The sequence below is a fragment of the Haliotis rufescens genome, unplaced genomic scaffold (genome assembly GCF_023055435.1).
Source record: "Haliotis rufescens isolate VD_foot unplaced genomic scaffold, xgHalRufe1.0.p SCAF_5, whole genome shotgun sequence".
NCBI classification, from domain to species: Eukaryota; Metazoa; Mollusca; class Gastropoda; order Lepetellida; family Haliotidae; genus Haliotis; species Haliotis rufescens.
The window spans coordinates 48110741-48137824 of record NW_025964223.1 but is presented as its reverse complement, the minus strand read 5'-3'; the positions used below and the strand labels follow the sequence as shown (position 1 = coordinate 48137824).

Genomic DNA, 27084 nt, shown 5'->3' with positions numbered 1-27084 from the left:
TTATCTAAGTGGCATAAGGCTTTCTTGTTAATATTGTTCTGCACTGAGCATGTGTTTTCACTTCTCAAATATGATGAAATCAGACTGTAAGCGATGTCATAAGAGATAAATGCCAATCCATCACATTTTAGCCTCTTACCTTTAATAATACATACATGAATGTATCTCGTACAAGCTAATATGTGGTTAGATAGTGGATTACTGGCATCATATCCAAATATTTAGTGAAAAACATATTGTCAATGAGGAGATTATTTAGAAATTAGGGTGGGCACACCAGATATTGATCTACACTCCCAAAATTAATATTACAGACATTTATGGTCATTGGACCTTCACTATTATTTCATCAGTTCCCTTATTTTTTGTCAGTAATATATCTCTAGCCTTTGTTGATAAACACTCTATTTAGTTAGCTCTATATAGTTAGTGAGAACCCTTGCTTGCTTTCTATACTTCATGAAAGTATCAAAATATGGTCAGGTATTGAGACATTTGTGAATGGGGGAATTAAGTATTCTGCAAAACTTTCTTGATCAATGCTTGCCATTACAAAAATGTTTGTTTGTTGGGACTGTACATTAGTCAACAGTTAAAAAGATACTGTAAACAGGGAATTTTTTGCGACCGTTTTATTATTGCGAGTTTTGCAAACGAGACTCAATCGCAAAAATTAAAAGCGCAAAAATAAGTATAAATAATACATACATACTTTATTCATTGCAACAGGTCATCAAATGTTGAAATCATCAACCAGAACCACAAGTTACTCAATAAGTTAAAAACACAAATGAATGCAGAATGGTCACACAATACATCACAAATGACAGTGTAAACAGACCAATTAGTGTCACTGTTACCTCACAGTAATCTTGCCTTCTTCCAACCTCGCTTGATTGCGTCAGTGTCCTTTGCAATTTTGTCCACACAGGAAACAAGCCATCTTGCGTGAATCGGTTTCATGACACTAGTCAACTTTCCGGCCAACTCAGATTAACTAGCTTTGGAGAGAAGCTGTCTATTGTTTGGTAATCGAGGGGTCATCTCAACATGGCAACTCGCAAAAATATCTTGTCGCAGTATTGTCTTTGGTGTGGTATTCGCAAGTTTTTAACAGTGCAGAAATAAAGCTGTTCACAGTATAAAGAAACACCTCACATTTTGTTTAAATTTGGATGAAAATATCATTATACTGTATATTTATCCTGGAATAACTCGAAAAGTTGTCTTGGACGCAGGGGAAACAAGGGCAGTCCTTATTAAAACTACCAGGCATTTCCAGTTGAAATATGGTACCCAACAAGGAGACTTGCTTCAAGCATGAAGGAACAATAAACTTGATTGGACAGGTATTTTTAGCATTCAAACCAGACTCAAAACAAAACTATGGTTCTGAATTTGAATGGGACCAAGATATTTATCAAATCAAGAATAATGCAAATTTCTAAGTATACAACAGTTGTGTTTTGATTGTAAATTAATATTATCTATATAAACTATTGGATATTGATACCTCTTGCAGTAATCAATAATATTTTTATGCCCCGCCACGAAGTGGGGCAGGGGACATAGGAAAGGAGTTCATGTATCAGTCCATCAGTCCATCCTTCCATGATAGTGATAACATTGTTTTCTTTTAACTATGCTTTTCGCAAAATAGCTGGCACCCCACTTGCAACAGGCTAGCTATTTAGTATCAGTATTACCATACATTTAGACTATGTATGATTGTTTATCATTTATATATACTACAAATGCATCTGGTCTACTGGTTTGGTTCTGTTGGTCTGACAAGAAGAAATTATGCATTTCAGCCTTGTAAAGATGGTGTATGCATTTGTTGCCACAAGTAAAAGAAACATTTGTTGGCACCAGCTGGAGCATGCAATCAAAAGAAACTTTGGTGGACTTCACACTCTAAATCCTGTAAAAATATTCAAGAGTGAAATAAAGACAATTGATGTACATGAAGAGGTAAGATGGAGTTTATACTTGTTTACACATCGAACTCTTTGCTTTCTGGTTTAAAGGATTATTTTGTTGAAATGGTTTTCAACTTTTGGACCTGTGATGCGAAAGTGGGCAAGCGGTCAAAAGCTCAAGATTAACATGTTCCAGATGCTGAGATCGTATCCCGCTAGTGACCAGGTTGTTATTCAGCCTATCGATCAACAATGTTTAGAGGCCTTTATGGTGTTGTCACTACCCCCTATGTTCACCTGGCAGGAAATTGGTACCCGATATGTGAAGTGGATGTAAAAACATTCTAGCACCTATAGGCAGCATGGGTTGTACATACTTTAGAACTAGAATGCATATTGATCCATTGATCGGAGTATAACAGTAAATGTATACCACATTTCATCTGATATATCTGGATAAGTGCAATATATAAATGTATAATAGGACTGATACTCACATATCAACAGCCCATTTTTATGTATTTTTTAATAGATTAAAACATGGTGTCTCTAAGCTGTTCAAACAGAAATCCTAGCTGATGTATTAATCATGGCTGCCATATTGAAAATGTCCCTTATATCTTTTTGCACAGCAATTTCGGCATTTCCTTTTATGAAATTTAACATGCAATGATATGCAGTAAGCAAAGTGACATATATTGTTGTGTATCTTCAACCTTCAACCTTTGACCTTCATTTACCGTATATGACCGCGTATAAGCCGAATTTTGAGGACCAGAAAAAATATTCTGTAGAAAGGGGTCGGCTTATCCACGGAATACACTTTCATGATAGTATTTTCCAGATCGTGATCGGTCAGAAACATCGCGTGAATGACGGTCCGATAGATTACAACTTCCCGAAAGTTTGGATGTTGCCACGACTAGAGCCATTATTGTTATAAATTACCAATAAAGTTATTATTATACACCAATGTTGTCATTATTAAAAAAATGTTATGCATGTTACTACTTCCGATAATAAGTTTTCAATTGAATGTTCAAAGTTTATCGTTCTTCATAAACTCCACAATCTTTACATGTAACAATATATGTAATTCACAGCTATAATATATAATCCCCAGATGAAATCACCAATAGCTATTACGCACGTTTTGCAAAGTTCATAAATTGATAGTGAACAAGTATCTACCTTTACTGAAAGAGGCAAATAAACAACTGTAACGGCGAGTTATTCTGTTTGCCATTTGCAAAAACATGATGTATCTGCCATGTTGTGAGGAAGCCTATTGTGTAGAAACTTCTGTTTTGCAGAACAATGACCTACTGAGGTATGAATGTGTTTGAACAAGATTTTGTTTATAGTTTATATGAAATACCTAAACGCTGTCAAGTTTGATAGCAAACACAGTCTGTCCATATGAGCTCCTTAATTTTTTACCAATTTCCACCGACTTTTGACAATGATGAATTAATTTACAGCTTACATGTCAATCAAAGTTATTCAAAATACTAAGAAATCTATTTTACTGAACTCTTTATGTATTCAGACTTGTTACTTGTGCAGGTTCATACTGATGACCCAGACTGCTCAACCATAGCTCTTTTAAAGGCGGCATTATCTGGAGATAGTACATGCAGGTATTGTCACTTTCAAGATAAGAGCTGCTTTAAGTGCCCCTGAACCAGTGAGATTATTAAATATTTTATGTCCTCTGAATTTAAAACCCCAAAATATTTACATTATCCCAACATCTTCACACACTAATTAACTCCTGTACTTTATCCAAGAATAGGTCAGAAGTATTGCAAATAGTCAATGCTGTGTTCACTCCTCAGACCATGTGACTGGCAAGACAATTCTTACTTAGAAGAAACTTAGAGAAAGTTGTTTGTTTTCAAGTTCTTAAGTTATGCAAGACCATCTGTACTTTCTTTTAACTCTAGCTGGTAGTGCATTGGTTTCAAGTAAATATAGATTACATATTTCTAACATCCTTTCAAACATAGTGAGAGCCGTTACCTGCTACTGCTGACCGAGAACTACGGTGCTCTGAACATCCTACAGCAACACCTTCAAGCTGATGATTATAAGCATCATGTCATCACTATTTTTGGGTCAAGTTTCCCAAAGGATCAGGAATACACTCAGGTAAGATCTGCAATGTTTTCACAGAAAAATTGATGATTTGTTTCAGTTTCCAATTAAGGAATTGATAATTAAATCTATTGTCATTATTAGTTCATTTTTATGAATTTGTGTAAGTAATGAAATTGAGGACTACATATGGTAAACATAAAAGCCTGATAAGACACAAGTTATCAAGACCTCATGTTGATAAGATGAGCGATACTACACAATGACATGTCACTACAAACATTTAGATAGGCCTTGGTATAAATTAATGAAGTAATCATCATCATGATAAAACTTAATGTTTAAGACACTTATACTATTCAAACCAATGATACCATTATTTCATAAATTTGCTATGAAGTGTTTTAATTTTTGTGTGGATTCCCTGGGACTTTTTTAATGAATTTTCTGTATTCACACCATGCATTAATTTGCACATGCTGGATGCACGTTAATGCAACACATAATATCCTATGTATTCAGGATTGATCAATAATTGATACTTGGTTTCTTTTTCAAATCTGTTATTCAAAAATCAATCTAAGCAATTCCTAAGCTACCCGAGGCATGAGTATTTCAAGAATAGCATACAAGCTGCTAACAATTATGAATTATCTGTCCAGATTTACTCACAATGTCGGTCATATGAACTTATATCTCAATTCTTCTGAATAATGACCATTGCAGCCATTTCAAAAATGTCTTTTGGTCCCATTACATTATTATTCCGCGCCACTTAGTGGAAGGGGGATATTGGAATGGGTGCTGTCCGTCCGTCCTTCTGCCCATCACGTTTTGTTTCCAGAGCAGGACTCAAAAACTATGAGTTATCTTAACCAAACTTGGCACATGTGTAGGTCTAGTCGTAAACTGGTGCCTTTTGATATTTTGTAATTTTAAAAAAATTAATTTTTCGAGTTTCCATAACAACGTCTTTGACTGAAAGTGCTCATTTCCAGAGGGCTTTGCACACAACAAGAACTGTCATATTAGCGAGGGATATGAGTATTTCATGCTTGTTCCTCATGTGTTAAAGATATTGTATGTAAAGTGTAAAATCAAGGTGCTAGTTGTCCATTGCATGGATGTCAAACTGACACTGTCAAAACAAGGCTTTGACTTGTACAAAACAAAATTGAAATGTTCCAAATTGAAAGCCCAAAAAAGACAATTCAACAAGTGTTTCGGTAAGTGAGAGTTGACACAAAACATGTAGTGTTGTAGTGTTATTATATCTATAAACGTAGCATTGAACAATACTGTTTGTTTGTTATCCCAAACTTCGTTGGGGCGGGGGATGTAGAAATGGGTTCCGTCCGTGTGTGCGTCCCGAAATCTTTTCCGGAGCAAAACTCAGAAACCGTTAAATATTTTTCTACGAAACTTTGCATGTTTATCAGACTCATGTTGAACTGGTGTCTTTTACTATTTAGGAATTTAATAAATTTTATTTTTTACGTTTCCATGGCAACAAGTTGGACTTGGAAAACAATAAGGGTAGGGTTCGATTCCGGATGAAATTTTCCACATCTATCAGACACATGCTGAATTGTTGCCTTTTGCTATTTAGGATTTAGGAGTTTTATAAAAAAAAAAAAAAATCAGTTTCCATGGCAACAAGTTTGACTTAGGTTCTATAAGGGTGCTGATCGTTTCCGGAGCGTAACTCAAAAACCATTAAATACTTTCTTACAAAACTTTGCATGTCTACTAGGCACATACTGAACTGGTGCCTTTTGCTAATTAGGAATTTTATAAATTTTTATTTTTTTACGTTTCCATTGCAACAAGTTGGACTTAGGTTCTATTGGGTAGTGTTTGTTCCTGGAGCATAACTTAAAACCCATTCAATACTTTCTAACAAAACTATGCATGTTTACCAGACACATACTGAACTGGTGCCATTTGATATTAACGAGTTTTATAAATGTTTATTTTAGAATTTCCATAGCAGCTATTTTGATATGGCCTAAGAGAAATGTTGCATCAGTTACCTGGTTTGGGACCATAACGTGTTAAAAAGGCGGGGGATATAGATGACTTCGTCGACTATACGCTTGTTGTTATTGCTGCACTCAGCAATATTTCAGCTGTATGATAGCAGTCTGTATATAATCGAGCCAGAAGCAGACATGCAATCAACCAAGGTAGTGAGTCTGACCACCTGATCCCGTTAGTCACCTCTTTAGACAAGCATGGATTGTTGATGACCAATTCAAGGTGATGATGAGGTTCCGAAGACTACAATAGAAATATGGCCCTTGCTAAGTTACAAATATTCAATACAAACCTGGACCTTTGAAAAGTATCCAAATTCCAAATTGTCTAAATTAACATTTACTTACATATAAAATGTTGTGTGTTTAGACGTTTGTCCATATGAATTTAAAGAAAGAACTCATATCTGTGTTCTGCCACAACAGTCAGCACATCTGCCCCAGTGTAAATGTGCTTCTGATCATGTGATCAGATGCCAGGATGTGGCTCTTAAAATAAACTTGCAAAATAGTATTGCAGAAAAATGGGTTTGAACCCTGAACAACAGGATTACTAAATGTTAACTACTTAGATCAAGCGCTTTATCTTGTACACATGACATTGAACAAAAGCATTGCCCTGCAAGGCTTAAAATGACCTGCATGACTTAATGAAAGATATCTTTGTGGGGGGGGGAGGGGAAAGGGGCTTAATAGATTGATATTTTTAAATATTATGTTTAACGGTGACATTTTAAGGGATTTGCAATACAATTTGTTTTTTCAATGAGAGGTTAAACTAAATGTTCTGCATAGCAAGAATTGATACACTTGATCTTTTGACAAGGCCAAAACATTTTTTCTACAAACTCTTGGAAAGATTTAAGGGTATAAGATTATTTTTAGGAAGCTTGAGGCAGAGGACTTGGTTGTACAATGTACTACATTAGTTGGATTCTTGCAATGGTGTAAGTAAGATTGGATCTGAACTTGTATATTGAAAACAATGTTTTGCTTTTAACATGACCATTTATGAAAGAAAGGAATTCTATGTAATGTAATAACTTAAGCAATGCCTTGAATATTAAAGGTGTGTCGAAACATCAACAGAATCAAGGTGTGCATGGAGACGGGCAGCACAGTGATCCTGTTGAACCTGGAGAATCTGTATGAGAGTCTTTATGATGCACTCAACCAGGTGAGCTAATAACTGCCTTTCTGTGTATGTAAGTTCTAACATTTTTGTTTCTATTCAACCCTACAGTGATGTTGTGCTCTCAGCTAGTTTCTTATGTTAAATAGATTGACTTTCTTAAACTGCTGACAACCAGTTTGCAGACTATAAGTATATGGCTTTTAATTACATACCTTTTCTTGCCACTAGTCTGGTAATTAGATCTCTTGGTTCGTCTTTTAGCTCACCTGGCTCAAAGACCATGTGAACTTATGTGGTCTGCTGTCATTGATGGATTCAGATGAACTTTTGTGATGTTTGTTACTATTAGGGGTACAAGTATTTTAAGGGATCAAAATAGAATAGCAAAATAAATGAGAAATTATTCTTCTCCAAAACTTAAAGGCCTCTTTTCAAGAAACAACTTGACCAATGAAGCTGAAATTTCATGTTTGTTTCCACAAATGATGACATCTGATTTTAAAAATGGACACCATGGCAGCCATATTAGAAAACTTATATTTGGCCTTTACTCAGACATTTTTGTTTAATCTTAACCTCTGAGACAGCATCCATGGAGCAGGGGTGGGGTTGTTCCCTGGCCACGTCATACCAATAGACTTTGAAATATGGTACCTGTTGTTACCCTGCCTGGCGCTTGGCATTAACCCTCTGGATGCCGAGTTTTTTTTCTGACGCACATTTTCCTAAGATCGGAAAAGTGAAGGTTGTGCGAGAATTGCGCTCACGCGGCACTGGATCTACCTCTGGCTATAAAATTACGCAGAGATGAAGAATATTAAATTACCTATTTGATGGTGTAAATTTAACTGTAAATATCAAACCGGTTTACACAAAAAGACACTCCTAAGTGTTGTCCGAGAATATATTCTGCGTTGAAAAACAGTAAATTTCTCCGCTTTTTATCGTACACCGATAAAAGTACTGTGCGACAATTTTTTTAATTAAGAAGCTTTACGGAAACTGTGAGCGAACAAAATACTGCCTAATATCTGAAGGACATAACTACATATCAAATGGAGTTATATGCGTTTGTATAACGACATTCATTCAATTTTTAAAAAAAGCATGCCGTAAATGACGAAAACTGCTTTTTCTCTATGACGTCAAAAGGTGACAGAGAGATTTCACACGTACAAAGAAAAGGGGACATAACTCCGCTATGCTTAGCTCTAGTTTGTTGTAACTCAGGTCACTTGGTGAGAATTAGCTGTGGGTAAGGACAATATATTTTCGTGGTGTTTTGTTCAGGAGGAACCAAACTATTCCAACACAAATATCGATATTGAAACTGTACACGTTTAGTTATAAAATATACCCATAAGAAATTATGAAATCGTACTTCATTAAAAAGGAGTTAATAGAGAAATGGATGGCCTTATCTAACCTATAACTTAGTCCTTAGATTCCAACATTCTCCTGATTGTGTAAGTGTAATTTGACTAATGTTGCATCATTATTAATGGAGCACAAGCCTTATCATCAAATGTAATGAAATACTCTAAAAATAAAACCATTCCTTTTGACGTCATGGCTGGTTTTATGTCTTTGATAACGTCGGAAAAAGACGACACTGGTATTTTGATTAATATATATCCCCCCTAATTTTCTTTCATGGTATGGAAAATCTCGATGTGTGGAACGGAATTTGACGCTTTTTCGACACAACATAAAAGTACTGCTCTCACCAAGCTAATAATGTCTTGAATATGTAAACAATTAGATAGTTTATCGTGTATCTTTATTGGACAAGACACGCACCTGTTTAGCATAAATTTACGTAATAAAATTCCCAAAAGAATATTTCAAAACAACCAAACATATATTCAATATTGGACATATATTTGTTCATTATTATGTTATTATTTCTTACACAATAAAAGATGCAAAGAAAGCTCTATTGGTATAGAATTATCAGGATAATCGTATACGGTTGAACCAACGGGGTACCTGGCATGGGTTTTATTTTTATACATTTTAAAAAAAAGTAAACTGTTTACTATCCTGTGATCACAATATTGACAAAAGAATGAAACCATTGATTATATAATGCAAAACGAGAGGAATAATTCGTAAATTGTTTGTGACTAACGCGCACCTGGCGAATCGTTAGATATCACTTTTCTCTGTATCTAACGACATAAAAGACAATTCCAAGACCAAGACATTATAGAAATGTGTGCATATATTTTACCGAAAAATATTATCCATTTTGTTAAAGTAATATAATCAGTTTTAGTTATAAAATAAAATGAAACGGCTATTCATGGACATTGGTTATATGATCTTATAATATTGACTTATTACACATCCAAAGAAATACGTACATGCTGCAGTTACATTAACACTTCATCTTGTAACACTTGTCCAAAGGAAATAAGAAATATCGTAGTCGACACTATAGACCTATCACATTCTTATGTAAACAATGTTAAAAAAACCAGGAGATTATCAAAAGTTCGTTCATACATGTTGTGGCCTATATGTACGTATGATTTCATTTTGAACATTGACAAATATCCAAAGTGAAATTAATTGTGTGAAAAAATGTATAATAGACATGCAAAATATACACCATAACTGAAACTGTAAACAGCATGATACAATGATCGTGTGCACTCTCATTCAAGGACCTTCACCTCAATGAAATTACCAAATATGTACAACAATGTTGACGTATGACATCACTACCTGTGACCCACTTTTACAAAATGGCGTGTACACTGTCAACAGTACGCGGGATTGTACCAGGGGACTTTCGTTGATTCAGGGATCGTATAAACATAAATGTGACATGTAAGTAATCAGAAACATTCTGACAATCTATGTACTGTTGTTTGTTGTCATAATTTTCATTGAAACAAACGGAAATAGTCAGAAATTCCGATAAATACCGTTGTCGTTGTGCGTGATTTTGCGTCAGTCATGGCGTCAACCAGAACGGTAACTTTGACAACTTCTGTTGAAAATATAAAATCATTGCAATGTATCTATTTTAAATTCCCTAATTCTTCCTACGATTCTCTTCCCATGCATATTCTGAAAATGTTGAGCCTATATCTTGAACGAATAGACGAATGGATAGCTCAAAATAGGAGAAAATTCTACACTGTGTAAAATCTGAATTTTGCTTTGTTTACATTTCAAACAAGTGCAGTTTTTCGAGGACAGCGTTCGTTTTCACACCTAACATATTTTGCTTGATTTCATCCAGCCACTTTGTATTGGTGACAGAGACCATTGGTCATTTGATCCTAAAATGTATGAGGAATTCAAGGATGTGTGTATGGCAGCTAAGTTTGACATATACGCGATGTTACAGGCGCCTCATAACCGGTGTACCTGAAACGTGATTTTGTAAACACTAGCCAATATGGCGGAAAGTTCACTTCGGCGTTCGTGTTTGCGTATTTTCCAAAACATTCTAAACGATTCTCGGGTTATGGGAGACGTTTTGGAATGATCATTGGTGTTTTCATAAAAGACAGATACCCGTGATCACTAATATGCTATTTTTGAAATTCATTTCTCCGAGTAGATATCCTAAATATAGATTTCAAAACATGCTGTAAATAACGCCGTGAGCGGTGATTTAGTAATGTGTAAAAAATGGCGACATTTACAATGTACCTAATTTTCAGAGGTCATTTTCAGTACTTTTGCTTGGCCTAAAATGCCAGTGGATGATATCACAGAACAGGAAATGTCCCACCTTATTCAAAATTGTGAAGTGTATTTGTGTTGGTGATGTATTTTGAATTTTATTCGACTTCAAAGTGAGGGTTGTAGAGGAAGGACATATATGTCCCTCTGGCATCCAGGGGGTTAAGGGCTAAAATAAGGACTGGTCAGTTCAGGGTCAGTATACTGTGTCTGAATGGGGTATTCATGGTATTCAGTGGGCTACACACTTACTTTTGCATTTTGCATGTTGCATTCTTTTATGATGTCATCATATTTTGTTCGAATCATTAGGATTTTAGTGTGTTTTTTTGTGAAGCAGTTTAAAGAATGTATGGCATTAGAAAATTTATTTTTCTTATTTAAAGCTCAGAGTTGAAACTTTGTACAAAGTAAATTTAACTGTTGCCACAAAGTTCTGCAGTAGTACATTCATTCTTTTAGGAACATTGTGGAAATTAATTTATGGAAATTTAGCTACATGTCTCATAAATTTAATCATTTTGTCCTTGATGTTCATGTAGAAAATATTTGAATAGCAAACAGCAAATTTGTTAAGTGACTATCCCTGTTGACATTTCAAACTGCTGATAGGGATAGTTGTCACTATTTCTTTTTCGTTTCACATTACAGTTACAAACAATGTTCCTGTTGGATATCAGTTAAATTGTCTTAGATGACATATTCATTATTTCAACGTAATGTAATAATATACTCTTAACACATGAAAAAAGATTTAAGGTAACATGTTTTATTTCTTTTTTTTATTCAAACTGCAGTATTATGCCGTACTGGGAGGAGAGAGATTTGTTGATCTTGGTTTGGGAACCCATCGAGTAAAATGTAGAGTACACAGGGATTTCAGGTATATGGTGTGGTATCATTATTTGTACATTGTCAACAGATATTTTAAGTCAAGATTATATCTCTCAAAATATTAATAGAATAAACTTAAATTTCATGGATTTTTAACTTCCATATGTCTCTTTTTGACACAATTAGTACATCTTTACACATGTTGTTTTCCATTAATGCAACTGACTATTTCACAGACTGATTGTGGTAGCAGAGAAGCAGATAGTGTATGACAAGTTCCCCATACCGCTAATAAACCGCCTGGAGAAACACTTCCTGACACTCAGCAACATGATGACACCACAACAGATGGACATGGCTTCGAGGCTTCATCAGTGGGCTGAAGATTTTGTCACTCCTCAACCACAAATACCTGGAGGGTATGATTTATGCTTAGTAAATGTATTTCTGTGAAAGTATCCAGTTTCAAGTTTAGTGAATAGAGTATGTAAAATTCAATGGTAGGAATATTTATTTACTCTTCTAGCCCAGAGTATATGAAGCTTGTTTCATGGGGCTTAATCAGTATGAATTGAACTGAGACCATATAAAGGGGGCTCCAGGTAATTCAAGGCTTCAAACTCTATGGTTGAATAATCTTCTTATCAGAAACCAGAAGACCCAGAAGGATAGACCCTTGTGTAAATGGTAATAGCTTCCACTTAGTCTTCATGCATGTAAGGCACGTGCATCTGTATGTATGTTGATTCTTACAGTTTGCACATCGTTTTGTTTTATTAATTTTATACCTCAATGAAAAGAAAGAAATACAGTCAATCCTTATAATTATATTTGACAATGAAAACATGTGTTATCTATAACAGTTTACCTGAAAAAACTGTTGTATATATCAAAGCAGACAAAAGTGACGAGATTGATAAACATTCCAGGTGTAGGAATACATAATGTGGCGTGACATGAATCAGGTGATTGTTTAATTTATGCACATAATGTGACATGCTCTATTACATCATTCCCATATATCCTGTATTTTGGCTGCAATCACACTGCAACTAAATTTTCAGACAGAAGTCCTCTTCACTGTCCACTACACATTATTAGTTGTGTCCCGAATACCACATTAAGGCTACCTCTTCCCTGTGCAAAGCAGGAAAATCCTCACTTCTTTCCTGTGTGTGCTAGTCAACATCTAAAAATAGTTGCTGCACTGTAGCACTTGCAATTGGTTAATGTAATCACACTAACTCTTTTCCATTTTCAGTAAATAGTCCGTATAACTATTTATTAAACTAGATATAAAATGAATTAGCTGTTTAGGGTCACGTCTCACCTGAGTTTAGTGGGTGTTTGGTGTTTGGGGGATTTCTACTATGGCGTCTTCTGCGTCGACGACATATACAAAGTGTGGCCGATTCATAGTTTCCGGTGATCCACATGTCTTGTTGGACATGCAAAGATTCATGCTGTTCCGAGGATATATGCTGTGAACTGTGTTCTCCACTATTCAAGAAGGCATTTCTCCAGGCTATCTGATTTAATCACCAAGGCTAGGAGAAATGACATAGCTAAAAAGAAGGTGGACTTCATTATGGCACTCCCAGATACATCTCCAGCTACAGAAATCACCCCTCTCCCTAGCTACCCCTAAGAATCCACAACCAACAAGGCCAGCTCACAATTTTCTTGTCGCCATGTTTGAGTGTTTATTTACCCAACAACATCCTTCTGTGGAATCTTTGTTTGAGTCTCCTTTATCTGCTGGTGATAGAACAGCTGGAATGGAATGCCTCCCAACAGGCTCAGACGACTCCCCTTTTCAAGAGGCCACATGGGGAACAGCTTCCAGTTGAGCCACGCCCTTTGTTATTTGCTCCAAGTACCACAGACTTACGGCCTCGGGACAGAGCTCTAAGTTTTGTGGTAGGTTGTAGGTACCCTCATGGGATACACAACCATCACTGTCACCGCTCGGACCACACCATCAACAAGATATTCACTGTTTGGATTCCTGCACAGTTTCTTCTAAGCTTCCACTCGTATCCCGCTTGGATCACACAGGCAGTGAGTTGGTGGTTACGGAATTGACTCTGCCGCCATACAATCACTGCATGGGAGCCTGAGCTGTAACACGATTTTCAGCCTACCCCAGGGACCACCGCACATCTAAGCTCTGTACAGCTACCATTACAGCTAGCAACTTTGATGTTCATATCACTGATGGTAACCCGTTCGGTTTCACAGCTAATCAACATAGCCGTACAGGTCCTATGGCACACAGGTTTTCGTCACAGTCAGGGACACCGTTGGAAGACAACCCGCACAGTGAATTTGTGGACCCCAGTGATTATCTGGATTCACAAAAATCACATGATTACCGTCCAAATGCATCCTACCCCCATGCGGTTTCTGATCAGGAATGTGGGGAGGATTGTTTCCAATCAGATAGGTCCCCTCCATTGGATTATGGGTCTTACTTACCTTTTTTAGATATGTTAGATGTCATTGATCATTACATTCCCTACGCTCAACCTCGTACGGACGAATCGTCTCCTCTCCAGATGCCAGAGAATGTGAGCTGCCACACCCCTCTCAGGTCATTCGACATTCATAAGACTTCTGTGGCCTAGATTACGCAAAAGATTATCGACCAGATCACGGATCAGTTACATAAAACAATTACTGTGTGGTGACAGGCTCCCTCTACCTAATATGAAACCGAAACTTTCCCCATTTCCGGATTCCACTGTCTTAGATGATGCTCTTCTGAAACTCGTTAAAAATCCACATGACTTTGGAGATGCGTCTTGAATGGAAGAAAAGTTTCTATCTATGCAAGTTTGGACTTCATCACAACTTCTGTGGATGCAACTACTATCTAAAGTCTAGGGCTGTCTCGTCTCAGGCCAAGAAGATGGGGATGACAACCCATTACAGCTCCAAGATTTTCAATAACCAGCTTGGGACCATCACAGATGAAGTCAGATAAGATTTCAGGTCTCCACCATCAACTTAGCTGTGACGATTCATAGCTCATTGTACTCTGTTACATGACCATGTGGATGCTTCTTTCCATGAACCTCTGAGAAAGAAATACATTCTGTCTGGCAAAAAATCTTGTCAGACCTTTTGGAGTTCCTTTTGTCCATCCAATTCCAAATATCACAGATTCAGTCGACGGGAACTTAGGTCAGAAGACCTTGGGAATCGTAGATGACTTTTTCCCCTGCGCCCATTACCATCCTAAACCCTTATGACTTGGTTACATCAACGGACCTATGACTTCCACTTTTCCCTTTTCATCCGACCCCGGTCCAACGGCGGGACGTCTGTCCCTAATCACTGACAACTGGCAGCTTATTACGTCCGACCACTGGATCATCGATGTCAACATGTATTCCAACCCAAGGACCACAGATTCCATCTGAAAGGAGCCAAGTTGGTGGCTGCCACACTCACCATCAAGCCCTACTAGACAAGCATGCTATTTGGGAACTGCCAGATTCAAACACCAGTGTGGGCTTCTATTCCCCGGTGTTCTTGGTTCGCAAGAAAAGTTCAACAGTAATGAGTTTGATAAAAGAGCTCAAGGTTCTGAACAAGTCCTTCTTGAACCCTCCACCAAAATTGCAGATGGAATCTGTTTGAAAATTGCGGTCAACGCTGCGACAGGGAGATTTTCTTTTCAGCATCGACCTCAAGGATGCTGATTCATTGATTCATCCATTGTCCCAGAGATATCTCCAGTTTGCAGTCAGTGACTGTACTTCCGTTGGGGGATCTCAATTGCCCCATAGTTGTTAACCAGAATAACGGTCATTGGTTTTGCCCATTTTTATCTGGTATGCCTTTACAGATACTTGGACGATTTCCTAGCAGCAAATCAGCACAAATCTCAGCTTATTCAAGACAGGTTTACCTGACATGGCTCATGACAGATCTTTGTTTCCTCATTCATCCCTCCAAGTCGGAGTTTAATCCTACTCAGTACTCCGGACGATCGATTCACCTCCATGCTTTTATTGATTGCCAAGGCACTATCTCATCCATAAACTTCTCAATCAGATGGTGGATGGCCCTACTCAGCAAGTTGACCTTGTTACAGGATATGACTTACAGGGGCAGGCTGCAGTTACATCCTCTACAATCCTGGATCAATGCACTACAGGTTCTTTCTCTTGACACCCGAGTGTCCTTACCACATGGGCCTTCACTGCTGGCTTCACAGAGGTCATGAAATGTCGGCATTCCCCCACTTACCCTCCACCAGCCGATCATCTGTTCACGGACATCTTGAACTCAGCCCATATGGATGACCTCCAGATGCAGGGATAATGGACTCAGTCTTAGAAGGATCTCATCAACAATTAGTCTGTTCTCGTTGCCACAGACAACCCCACAGTGGTCCCTGTTGATGGAAACTTATTGGATGGAAGCAAGACATATTCCAGGGAAATTGAACATCCTAGTTGACCTAGTCATCCTCCTTATTTATGACAACAGATAGGACAAGTTTGTCCAGTGGAGAGGACATTGTAGATTAGAAGCTTCCCACCTCACTTTCCCTATGGTGGCTGATTTTCTCCTCCATCTCAGACACAATTTTACCAGCAGCTACTGAAGGTGAGTACACCTTCATTCATCACCATGGTAGAACACATGTCTACATACATCACATAATGACAAGAAGTGACGTCACTAACATAAGAATTTAGACCTGAAAGAGAGGTCGTAAATGACGTAAACAAAAAGATAACATAGATGACGTCATTATGACTTGGGAGACTTAGAACCTTCTAAGACCTCATTTACAAAAGTATCAGCAAGATAACATTTGTTCAAGTGAAGGTATCATGTATTGTCTGATTATTCTACTGCAAGATTTTCAAGTCCTTTTGAGGTGAAGTATATATATAGGAGACACCACATGAGGCTCTGAAGCAGTCCAAATTTGTTACAATATGATTCTATGATACAGCTGTTAGTGTACTAGGGACAGAACCAGCCAATGATGTAATAGTGGTAGAGGATTCACAAGAATAATCAAACAATGGTCATCATTGTTAATAATTCCAAGAATATTACATCTATTGCATTAGCATTACTCCCTCCCACCTCCCCAGTCATCTGTCTCTAGTAGACTGATGTTTGAAAAGAAGTGAGTGTTTTCCCACCTTTGCACAGGAAAGAGGTTGTCCAATGTGCTATTTGGGACACAACTAATGATGTCTAGTTGAAAGTGAAGAGGACTTCTGTTGAAAATCTGAAAGTTTAGTTTTGGTGTGATTGCAGCCAATATACAGGATTATGGCAATGATGTAATAGAGGTAGTATTCTTAGAATTATTAACAATAGTAACTAATGTTTGATGTTAGAAAGGTATGAAGCAAATTTCTGAAGTGGCTGCCACCGTAGCCATATGGACAGATCTATATATGGAAATTACTCAGCTATCATGCTAAGACCATGCTATCAAATTAGATTCTATCAAATTCCTTTCTATCTTAGCTCTGTAACTGTTAACTCAGAAAGCAATGAAGCTGAAACTTCCTTCTCCTGTTCCCATCAATATGACATCCGAATTTGTTGAGCATGTTCGAATCTGATTTTTCTGTTGCGGTCACCATTAAGGGAATTTGGTATATGTGTGTTGGTAGCTGTGGCTAAAGACATACATTGTGGTTTTGCAAAATTTCAACTTTTAAACTCCATTTGAACTTTACACATTGACCATGTTTTAATATTGTCTCCCAAAGCAACTTCAGTGCTATGAACATCCTCTCCCCTGAAATTTCTGGCCTGAGGAAGTTGAACTCTGGCATGTATGTGTCTCCATATGATGATATATTTTGCTCAAATCATTAGAATTTATTGTTTTTTGTTTTATTAAACATATTGAAAAGTTCAAACTTAACAAAGGAGTTGTAACATTTTATTTGATTCATATTTGTTATTTGGTCTATATAAATAAACATGCATTGTATATGTCTGTAATATAAACTTCAACTTTGTTTTCAGCGAAAATATAAAACAACATTTCAATTTTTAGGTTTGAAATGACATTTAACATTAATTGTATTTAGAAAATCAATAAAAGAGACACCACACGATGCTTTCATGGGCTACCATCCAGACACAGCAGCTGCCATTGTGCAGCATGTGTGGGGAAGAGAGGAACCGACAGAGCCTGTTGTTAGAGAGGTAATATTTTTAAATTAAGAAGTTACATATTGGATTATATATCTTTTGGGCAAAATTCTTAGCTAGATAGAAGGAAACACCTTTGAGTTACCTTTGATATCACATTGTCCATAATAATCTTTACAGTTGTTCATGGAGTGCAGAGAAATGCTGCTCTGGTGTGCTACTCCTCAATATGTCCTGCAGCTCTCGCGAAAGAAACTATATTTTGAAGCTGAAACCATCCAAGCCCTGTACTGGAGGCATCAGAAGCATAAGGATATCTTTGATTACTTAGCATGGGCTTTGGAACAGGGAACAGAGCATACAATCCAAGTCCAGGTTTGTCCTTTATTATTATTAAAATCAGCTTGAAGGTAAGAATGAAATAAGTGACATTTGTCACTTGATGTACATATGCTGATCAATCTTATATTGTTGCTAAAATGTCTGTGACCTGTTCCTCCATCTTCCTTATAATGTTCATTGGCATTCAGTATGGTTATTTAAATGAATTATCACATTCAGTGTACCTATGAATGCACAAATCTGTTCTTGATTTTGTGACTGCCTCCGTGGTCTAGTCATTGAGCATCTGCTTGGAGAGCAGAAGGCCGGGGTTTTGTTTCCCAGCCGTGTCATATCAAGAGACGTTAAAAGATGGTACACGTTGGTACCCTGCCTGGTGCTTGGCATTAAGGGGCTAAAACTTGGACTGGTTGGCTTGGAGTCAATATACTGTGTCTGAGTGGGGTATTTATGTTAACCTGTGGCATGGTATCTCAGTTGGCTACCACTATAAAATTAGCATCAGTCCGGACTAGTACAAGAACACTCACACATGCTTGCACATTACTATATAAGTGCAGTAATCTTGAATGTGACGTAAAACCCTATTTCACCTCACCTCACTTGATTTTTGCTCACTGATTTCATAATTGAGGATGGATATCAAATTGTCATTGAAGGTCAAGTACATACAATAAACTCAATAAACAGAAAAAAACATCCACAATAGTAGCCATAGGAAAATGAGTAAAATTGTGTATTAGCTATAGACAATCCAATTAAGGAGGCAAAAGTTAACAGAGGTGAGAGTGATGGTGCATATAATTTATGTTTTCTCCACTCATTTGCTGTTTTCATAGGATGGAGATTGTTACAAACACATCTGCTTTTGTTCAGGTGACAACTCACTCCAAGCTGCTGACAGACCAGGAGAAGGAGGACTTGAGCAGACATCTGAGTCTGCCTCCCAACAACATCATCCTGCTCACACTGCAGTCCTTTGACACAGAGCAGCAGTTTGCACAGCAGATCAAGTAATTCATACATCCAGTGCCCCTTGGCTGTCATAACTGTTGACTGAGAGTAGGGTACCAGATTGCAACAATGGTTGCAGAGATATAACTCTGTGACTGGGTCACATCCTGGAAGATAGCATTGTTCCAACCTCACACATGGAAACATATATGGTTGTCTGGTTGAGACCTATATTTATGAGTCACTGCTGCAGTGATGTGAAAGATAAAAACAGTACACACTTTATTTTGTTATCACTATTGTTTTAGGTAATATTATTCAATACGGATAAAATAGTAGTCTTATCCATTGTTTGCTCATTTCTTATGGCATGATAATTATTCTTTCTTAATAGAAACTTTGTGCAGCGGTGCGAGGAGGGTCAGAAACTGCTGCTAGTTCAGTGTGGATCTGGAGACAGGAACCAGTCTCTCATCAGGAGTGCCCAGTACTGTGTTCTGGATGAGCTGCATAATGCCAGGCAGTTTGCTGTAGTCTTCATCATACAACTGCCTAATATTGCTGGAGGATGCTTCTCTGGCTTTCAGGTACATTTGAATAAAAAATTTGACTGATTCTAATTTGAACAAGAGTTTTCTGATGTAGTCTGGTAGAAATAATACTGTTACCTTAATTCATTATTCATCTATCTGTTTTTTCTTGTTTTAGGCAGGAAAATGGCATTCATTGCATTTGGATGAACTCACTCCTCAAAACAAACTTCTGCCCACAATCGATCAACTCCTTGAAAGATGTCCTTCTGACATTTTTAAAGGAGATCGAAAAGACTTTCCTTCGCAGAGAATGACAGGAAACAGTATTGCTGTGGCTACTCCCAATGACAAGGGGGAAAATACAACAGGCAGACCCAAGGAAAGAAGTGGAGAGAACTTCATGACTGTCGAGAAAGGACCAATGTTGAGATCTAAAGATGACATTGATGAACACACAATTGCTCCCCACCTCCAACAACTTCTTATTTCATGCATCCAGTCTGCTGCTGCTCTCATCAGGGATGAAGAACGGGACACCAAACGCTCCACCAAGAGGATAGAGATACTCCTCAAGCTCCTTAACTATAAGGATGATGAAGGTCAGTGGTTTGTTGACCTAAAAAAGCTAGGTTTTTTTTAACAGGATAGCAGTGAATGTAGTTTTAACGCCTCTGTTAACAATATGTCAATGATTAACAAAATTAAATTTAGAGATTTCTTTTTAAGAGCTGAACATGTTAAGACATTTTCATATATTAAGTGCATCGTTAAAGTTTCTCTTATATTTCTCTTTCAACATCATCAGTACTTTACCTGAATCCACTGTGTTTTTCATATATAGTGCTGACATACAGCATGTTCCACTAACAAGATGATTGGTGGGCGTTAAGATTACATTGCATAAACAACAGTATTTCTAGCTTGACAATGTGGATTTATGGCTATGATATTATAGAGGTAGTAATCTCAGAATTACACACAAAGATAACTATTGTTTGATATTACATGAGTTGCAGAAATCCTTCATTTCTGTCAACTATCCATAACCTGTTGAGATACTTTCATAGTGTCCAATTTAGGACAACCATCTGAATGAATTTTAAAACCAAATGCAAATTACCCTGTAGCCATGACATGTCTAGAATCACTTAATTGCCATTACCTATAAGATGCTAATCCCAAGAATTAATCCCCCATGTTTTGTACATCAACTTGCTGCCTTCCTGAACAAGCTATGCAACAAGCTGGAAAAATTCAATAAGGAGGCAAGCAGCTAGGAGAACAGTGGCGTCTCTGACTATGGTAAATTCAGTCAGTGAGAACCATCCGTCCAGGATGCAGGAGAACAACCCCACCCAAGAGAGATGCCACTCACTCAGGTTGTTGAAGGAGTTACTGAAGCAACAGCAGGAGAGCATGCAGGCCATGCTGGACAAGTGCCTGGTCATGTTCTGGACTGAATTTCGATCATCCCAACATGGAGCAAGCATCATTGCTGGATGATTTGGATGGGAGTCTACATGACTGCTGGTTTGAGTTGACAACGCCAGTCAAACATCTGATACATCGTTCCTTCGTTATTGCGCCCTTCAATATAGCGCTAACTCGGTTATAGCATGCGGTAAAGCATGGCTCACAAAATTTACTAACATTTTCAATAAACTCAAGTTTTCAAATGACATGATGTTTTCCCCCATCACAGAAAACATCATCAGCTGATCACCGCGATCTCGTAACACCGGATCACGTACCAGTCAACAAATGCGACCTGAAGTATGCAATTTAATCCTATTATTATAATATCTGGTAATATAAAAAAATGTTCATTGTTTATCTGGACTAATGTTTGTAATATATTTTTTTTAATTATATTCAAAATTTCATTCAATAATTATAATAATGTTTACAATAATTTCGGCAAAATCGTATGCGAAGTGATCGGTAGATCACACAACTCACCGTTATTAACAGCAACCACGGTCAGATTACCGCTATTGTCGCCTTGAAATGAACTTTAGTTGCAAGAGAATGGATACACATATTATAAATGCCGTACCATGACCCGCTAAAAGTAATATTTGAGGCAGTTTTAGAATGTTGCGCGGGAAGTCCCTACGGTGACTGGTCAAAATCGTTCCATACGTCAAAAAATATCCTGCATACAATCTGTACCAAAGTGCTATGCTTGTGGTTCTTATAATTTTAAGTATATATGGTGGAAGCTGCAACTAAAATAACACGATATTGGAATATGTTATTCCCGATAAAATAATAATTTCAGATACCATTTCTTCCGACCATTGCATCAAATTTCTTTAAAGTGGTATTACTAGGTGCGTTTTAACTGAATCACTGGTAGATTGGGAGGAAACGTGTGCACAGCTCATTGCTATTTCCGGCTTAGTTTACAAGAAAATACACACGGTAATCTTAATCTCTGAATATAAAACAATGCCTTTGAGAGCAGGAAACACATTTTAAATTGTAAATCATCATGTCTAGTGATGTTTTATATCAAATTTCATACTTAGTTTGTCATAGATCTACCTGCTGATTCACCTGAAGGGATACGATGTGTTTTGTTTTTTTGAAAGCGCATATTATACTCTATAAATCTTTTTTTACACTATGAATCATAAATAACTTCTATTATAATCTTTTTTTAAACTTGTGCAATCGTGCTTGGTAGGCAGAGCATGTATACTGTTTTGTTGGTCATCTACCACCTACGACTCGACCTTGGTTAAACCACTGATCATCTATAATGCTCATCAATTATTTGGACCCTGAAAGTAGCGTTGTAGCGAGGGATCACTGTAGCTCATGAAGTGTGATTTCTGGTACTGTCAGATCAGCAAGGCAAAGTCGGATGGGACAACCATGTGGGCTATAGAGATTACTACAAGAGTGTCTATCAGATACCATTGATCTTACAACGAGTTGTAAGATCAATGGTATCTGACGGGCACGAGTACAGTAATCTGTTTCTTACACACCCTGAAATCGCACCTTTTTAGCATCGGATCGATGCATTTTGTATATTCTCATGATCGCAGTGGCGCATTAATACATAACACCATTGTCATAAGTGACGTCGTTCCATGTACTGCTTACTACTCATAAGTAATGTGACCCTACACAAAAAGGTTTCCGCCATGTCTGTGGATTATCAAGGCGACGATGATAATGCAAACAAGACAAAAACAAAGAATGCCGAATTAAAAGTTAACACCTCAAAGAAATTACCAAATATGTAAAACAATGTTTACTTCCGTATGATATCACTACCGGTGACCGACTTTTGCAAAATGGCGTGTACACTGACAACAGTATGCAGGATTTCCAGAGGAGGATTTTCGTTGATTGAGGGATCGTACACAAATGTGTCACGTAGGTAATCAGAAACATTCTGACAATCTGTGTACTGTTATTTGTTTACCATTTTTTCCAATGTAACAAAGGGAATTAGTCAGAAATGCAGATAACTACCGTCGTCGTTGTGTGTGATTTAGTATGGTTTCTATTGAATTTACAACATCATTGTAATGTTTATATTTGGAATTCCATTATTAGTGCAACGATACTCTTCCCATGAATATTCTCAAATGCGTGATCGAGGTAATGCATGCAACAATTAGATGAAAGTACCTCTAAACATGCAACACAGTGTAAAATCTGAATATTTTGCTTTGTTTACATTTCAGCAAGTACAGTTTTCCCGAGCACAGTGTTCGTTTCCACACCTAATTTATTTCACATGATTTCATCTGGATTTGCATTGGTGACAAATTTGTCATTTGTTTCTAAAATATATAAGGAATTCAGGGATGCATGTATAGCATCTGAGTTTGAAATATACCTGATCAAATAGGCGTCTCATAACCGGCATTTTGTAAACACAATCCAATATGGCCGAACGTACACTTCGGCGTTCGTGTATGCGTATTTTCCAAAACATTCTTAACGATTCTAGGCAGGGTTATTAGCAATTCTACAGAATTATCATACCCGTGGTTACTAATATGCTATTTTTCTACTTTAATTATTCGAGTAAATATCCAATATTTAGATTTCTAAACACAAAGTAGATATCTAAATAACGCCGTGAATTGTGATTTGGCTAGATTTACAATGTACGTAATTTTCTGTAAAGTCACTTTCAGTAATTTTGCTTTGCCTAAAATGACAGTAAATGATAAACAGAAGGGTGAATTCAAAACTGCGAAGTGTATTAGTTTGCGCGATGTATTTTGAATTTTATTCGACTTCAAAGTGAGGGTTGAAGAGGAGGGACATATGTGTCGCTGTGGCATCCAGGGGGTGCATTACACTCTAAAAAATGATAACATGGACATAACAGCAGATAATGTAACTGATAATAATAACAAACAAACTCGCAGACGAGGATGAGTTTGTTTATTATGATTATCAATTATTACACGGTCCTGTGGTTCAACACAGGCGTAGGTGAACATTCGACTGAGGCACGAGCAACTTATCAATGACTTACAATCAGAAAAGTAGTCCGTCATCATCTGACCGCAGGTCATCACCATGGAGTAACCAATCACGGGCCTGAAATTCGATCTCACACATATGTTTGATACCATTTATCTCAAATGGGTTTCTCACCCACAGGTGTGTAAGAAAGTAGTTTGATCATGGACGACAGTGCATGGAGTCATCTCCGACCACTTCCACGGGACTTTGGTGATTACAGCAAACAGCATGGCCACACAGAGTACAAAGAAGCATGTGCAATGTATGACAATCATCGACAATTAATTCTCAGATTGTATTCCAGAGCTGGAAGCCTAAGTGTTCAGATGTTCACATGTCACCTGTGACCCAAAAGATGCATGGTTCTGAGGACTATCTTACTAACCCAGTCTCTGATCTAGAGCAGAGGGACATTGGCAGTTTTGGTTGTTCTCTGTTGTGGACCTGATTTGACCATGTACCAGGACAATTCAGAGCTAATTGGGGAACTATCATCTCATGCTGGACCTCAAGCAAGCTGTGTAGGAGGTGGTTATACCACAGATGTTAGGGTATGAGGGATGCCATGGGACTGTCATCACTGTTAAGAAGCACTTAATAATCCAATCATTGAGTTACAGGCCACTGCTTATCAACTAGGCTAACGATTGGATTGATGAGAAGCTACCACTTCTCCATTGAAATGCCGAATGTTCCACACTCTTGATTGCCCTTTGCCTGATCCATCAATCTTGGATGAGGATTTCTACAAACTTGACAAGTCTTCTGACATGAGTATGCCAATTAAACTCTACAAACCGACATGCATTGGACATTGGGGCAGGGGTTATCCATGTTATCCTACCACTGTAGGATTCTTGAACTGGGATACCAGGGTATGCACCTGTTGCCATCTGTACCCATTATATGGGTCTCATGCACATATGACAGCAGGAATTACTCACTACCCAAATGTAGATATCTACTCAGTTTACTTACCTCACCTGTTAAATGACACTCTCAACAAGGTCCTGGAGGAAATGCATCAGGACACAATGGAATGATTTCAATGCTCCACCATTAACTTGTTAGCCAGTGCCCCGGAGCTGACGTTGGAATCCCTGTTTAATTCCCATTGTCATCGCTGTCACCAGAAGTGGAGCAGCAAAAGTGTAGAAATGCTGGACAGGCTCAGAAGAATCCCTCGGCCAAGAGGCCGCATGGGGCAATGTATCCAGATGAACCTAACCTGTCATCATCAGCTATGACCGCGATCATACGACCACACTTGACCATGATCAAAAGAATTCCCTGGCCTAGACTGCACATGATCATAATCCATCATCTTTAGCTATCACCACGACTGTACGGTGCAGGGCAGGACACATGAAAAAACAGTGACAGCCAGCCAACAGGTTAGTACCAGTACCAGAAATCACACTTCATGCTCTGCACAGTGCCAGGCGTCCAGCAGGCTCCGGAACAATTAGACCCATGGACCCTTGACTACCTGCAATCTGCAATCACAGGGTCTTCTAGACCATTGCATGGTTTCTGTGTGGATTTCAGTGGCAACCAGCTATCTACCGTTAAGAGGTTCCCGTGTGGACTACACGAACAACGATTTCCACACAGATTTCGAAAGGTTATATATCTACAGACTACAACACACGGAAGAATACGGCATCCGTCACGGCCAACGGTCGGGATTCAGCTCTCAACGTCGGCAACCATTGCAGGTTTATTAATAACCAACCTACCTGTCTGGTTACTATTAACAACAGCATGAATGGACAACCTTTATGTGCTAATATCATTCCTCAGACTGCATCACAGGGTCTGCATGGATCCATGGTACTTACCAACACCACTCGTCATATTGCCTTCTGGTATTACCTTTGACCCTTTGAGTCGGATCTTTTGTAAGACTAATATACGCACCTGGATATATTCTCCTCAACAGGATTATGAACTTATTTATTCCTTTGCAGAATTGTTGTAGCCATTACAGCACCATCATGCCAGCATTGCAACCCAAAACTGAAGAGAATTTGTGCAGATGCTAGATTACTTGGGTCCATCATCCCATGTTCTCCATATGCTCCTGTGGCTAGGTGGATCACATCAAGTTCTTAACAAGACCTCCGACTCTCTTTGAAGATGAAACCTCTTCCCCTAGGGATCTCTTCACTGCAACTAAGCACACAATGGATATTGGTGCTTAAAACAATGGGGCAGTGAATTGGTACCCAGAAGGATGAGATGGTAAAGTTACTTTTCAGAAGGCTTTGGTTGTATACTCTCCAGGGGATGAGATTGATTCACTGATTCATTGACCAGGGAAATAATGTTAGGGGTTTAAGCATACACATTGTGTATGGAGACGTTACATCTTGAGAGACCGTCAGGAAGAAAAAAATACCATCAGAGAAGGATTCCATTCAAACCAACCATTGGATAGAGTGGTCACATCGTTCATTGGATACTTCCAAGTGATTCCTACCGCTTCTACCACTGAGCTATCTCCTTAGCCTACGACTCCTAAGATGCCTGCCCAACCCGCTCTGGCCCAATCTTTTGCTGCTTATGCAGCTCTTCAGAATCAAAAGTCGGCTATGGAAGCCCTTTCTGTTTTTTTTCTTCTTATCTAGGCGATGTTTTTTTTTCTTCTTCTTTGTTTAAGGATGTTTCGCTCCTTCAAAATCCAAATGTTGAAAGAAATACAAATACAAATCACTCCTATTTTTCATTACTGCCAATCTTTACTTCAAGTGAGTGAACGTGTTTGCCTTCAAAGTAAACAAAAGACTTTTGTTGTGGCTTGACATTCACAAGTGTTTTTGTCTTTTGTTAATCCAGAATTATTTTTTATTATACCTATCTAACTTTTGTGAAATAAAAGAAAT

At 37.8% G+C, this 27084-nt stretch overlaps 1 protein-coding gene across 1 annotated transcript in view; it reads left to right on the top strand.

The window, feature by feature from the left end:
• Nucleotides 1-27084, top strand: part of LOC124137117 (E3 ubiquitin-protein ligase rnf213-alpha-like) — a 389816-nt gene that overhangs the window by 259299 nt on the left and 103433 nt on the right. The window contains exons 50-60 of the mRNA XM_048383821.1: nt 1815-1974; nt 3489-3562; nt 3932-4073; nt 7125-7232; nt 11690-11775; nt 11963-12145; nt 17807-17924; nt 18051-18245; nt 19089-19225; nt 19561-19753; nt 19875-20298. Coding sequence (XP_048239778.1) covers nt 1815-1974; nt 3489-3562; nt 3932-4073; nt 7125-7232; nt 11690-11775; nt 11963-12145; nt 17807-17924; nt 18051-18245; nt 19089-19225; nt 19561-19753; nt 19875-20298 — 1820 coding nt within the window. The remainder of the gene's footprint in view (nt 1-1814; nt 1975-3488; nt 3563-3931; nt 4074-7124; nt 7233-11689; nt 11776-11962; nt 12146-17806; nt 17925-18050; nt 18246-19088; nt 19226-19560; nt 19754-19874; nt 20299-27084) is intronic.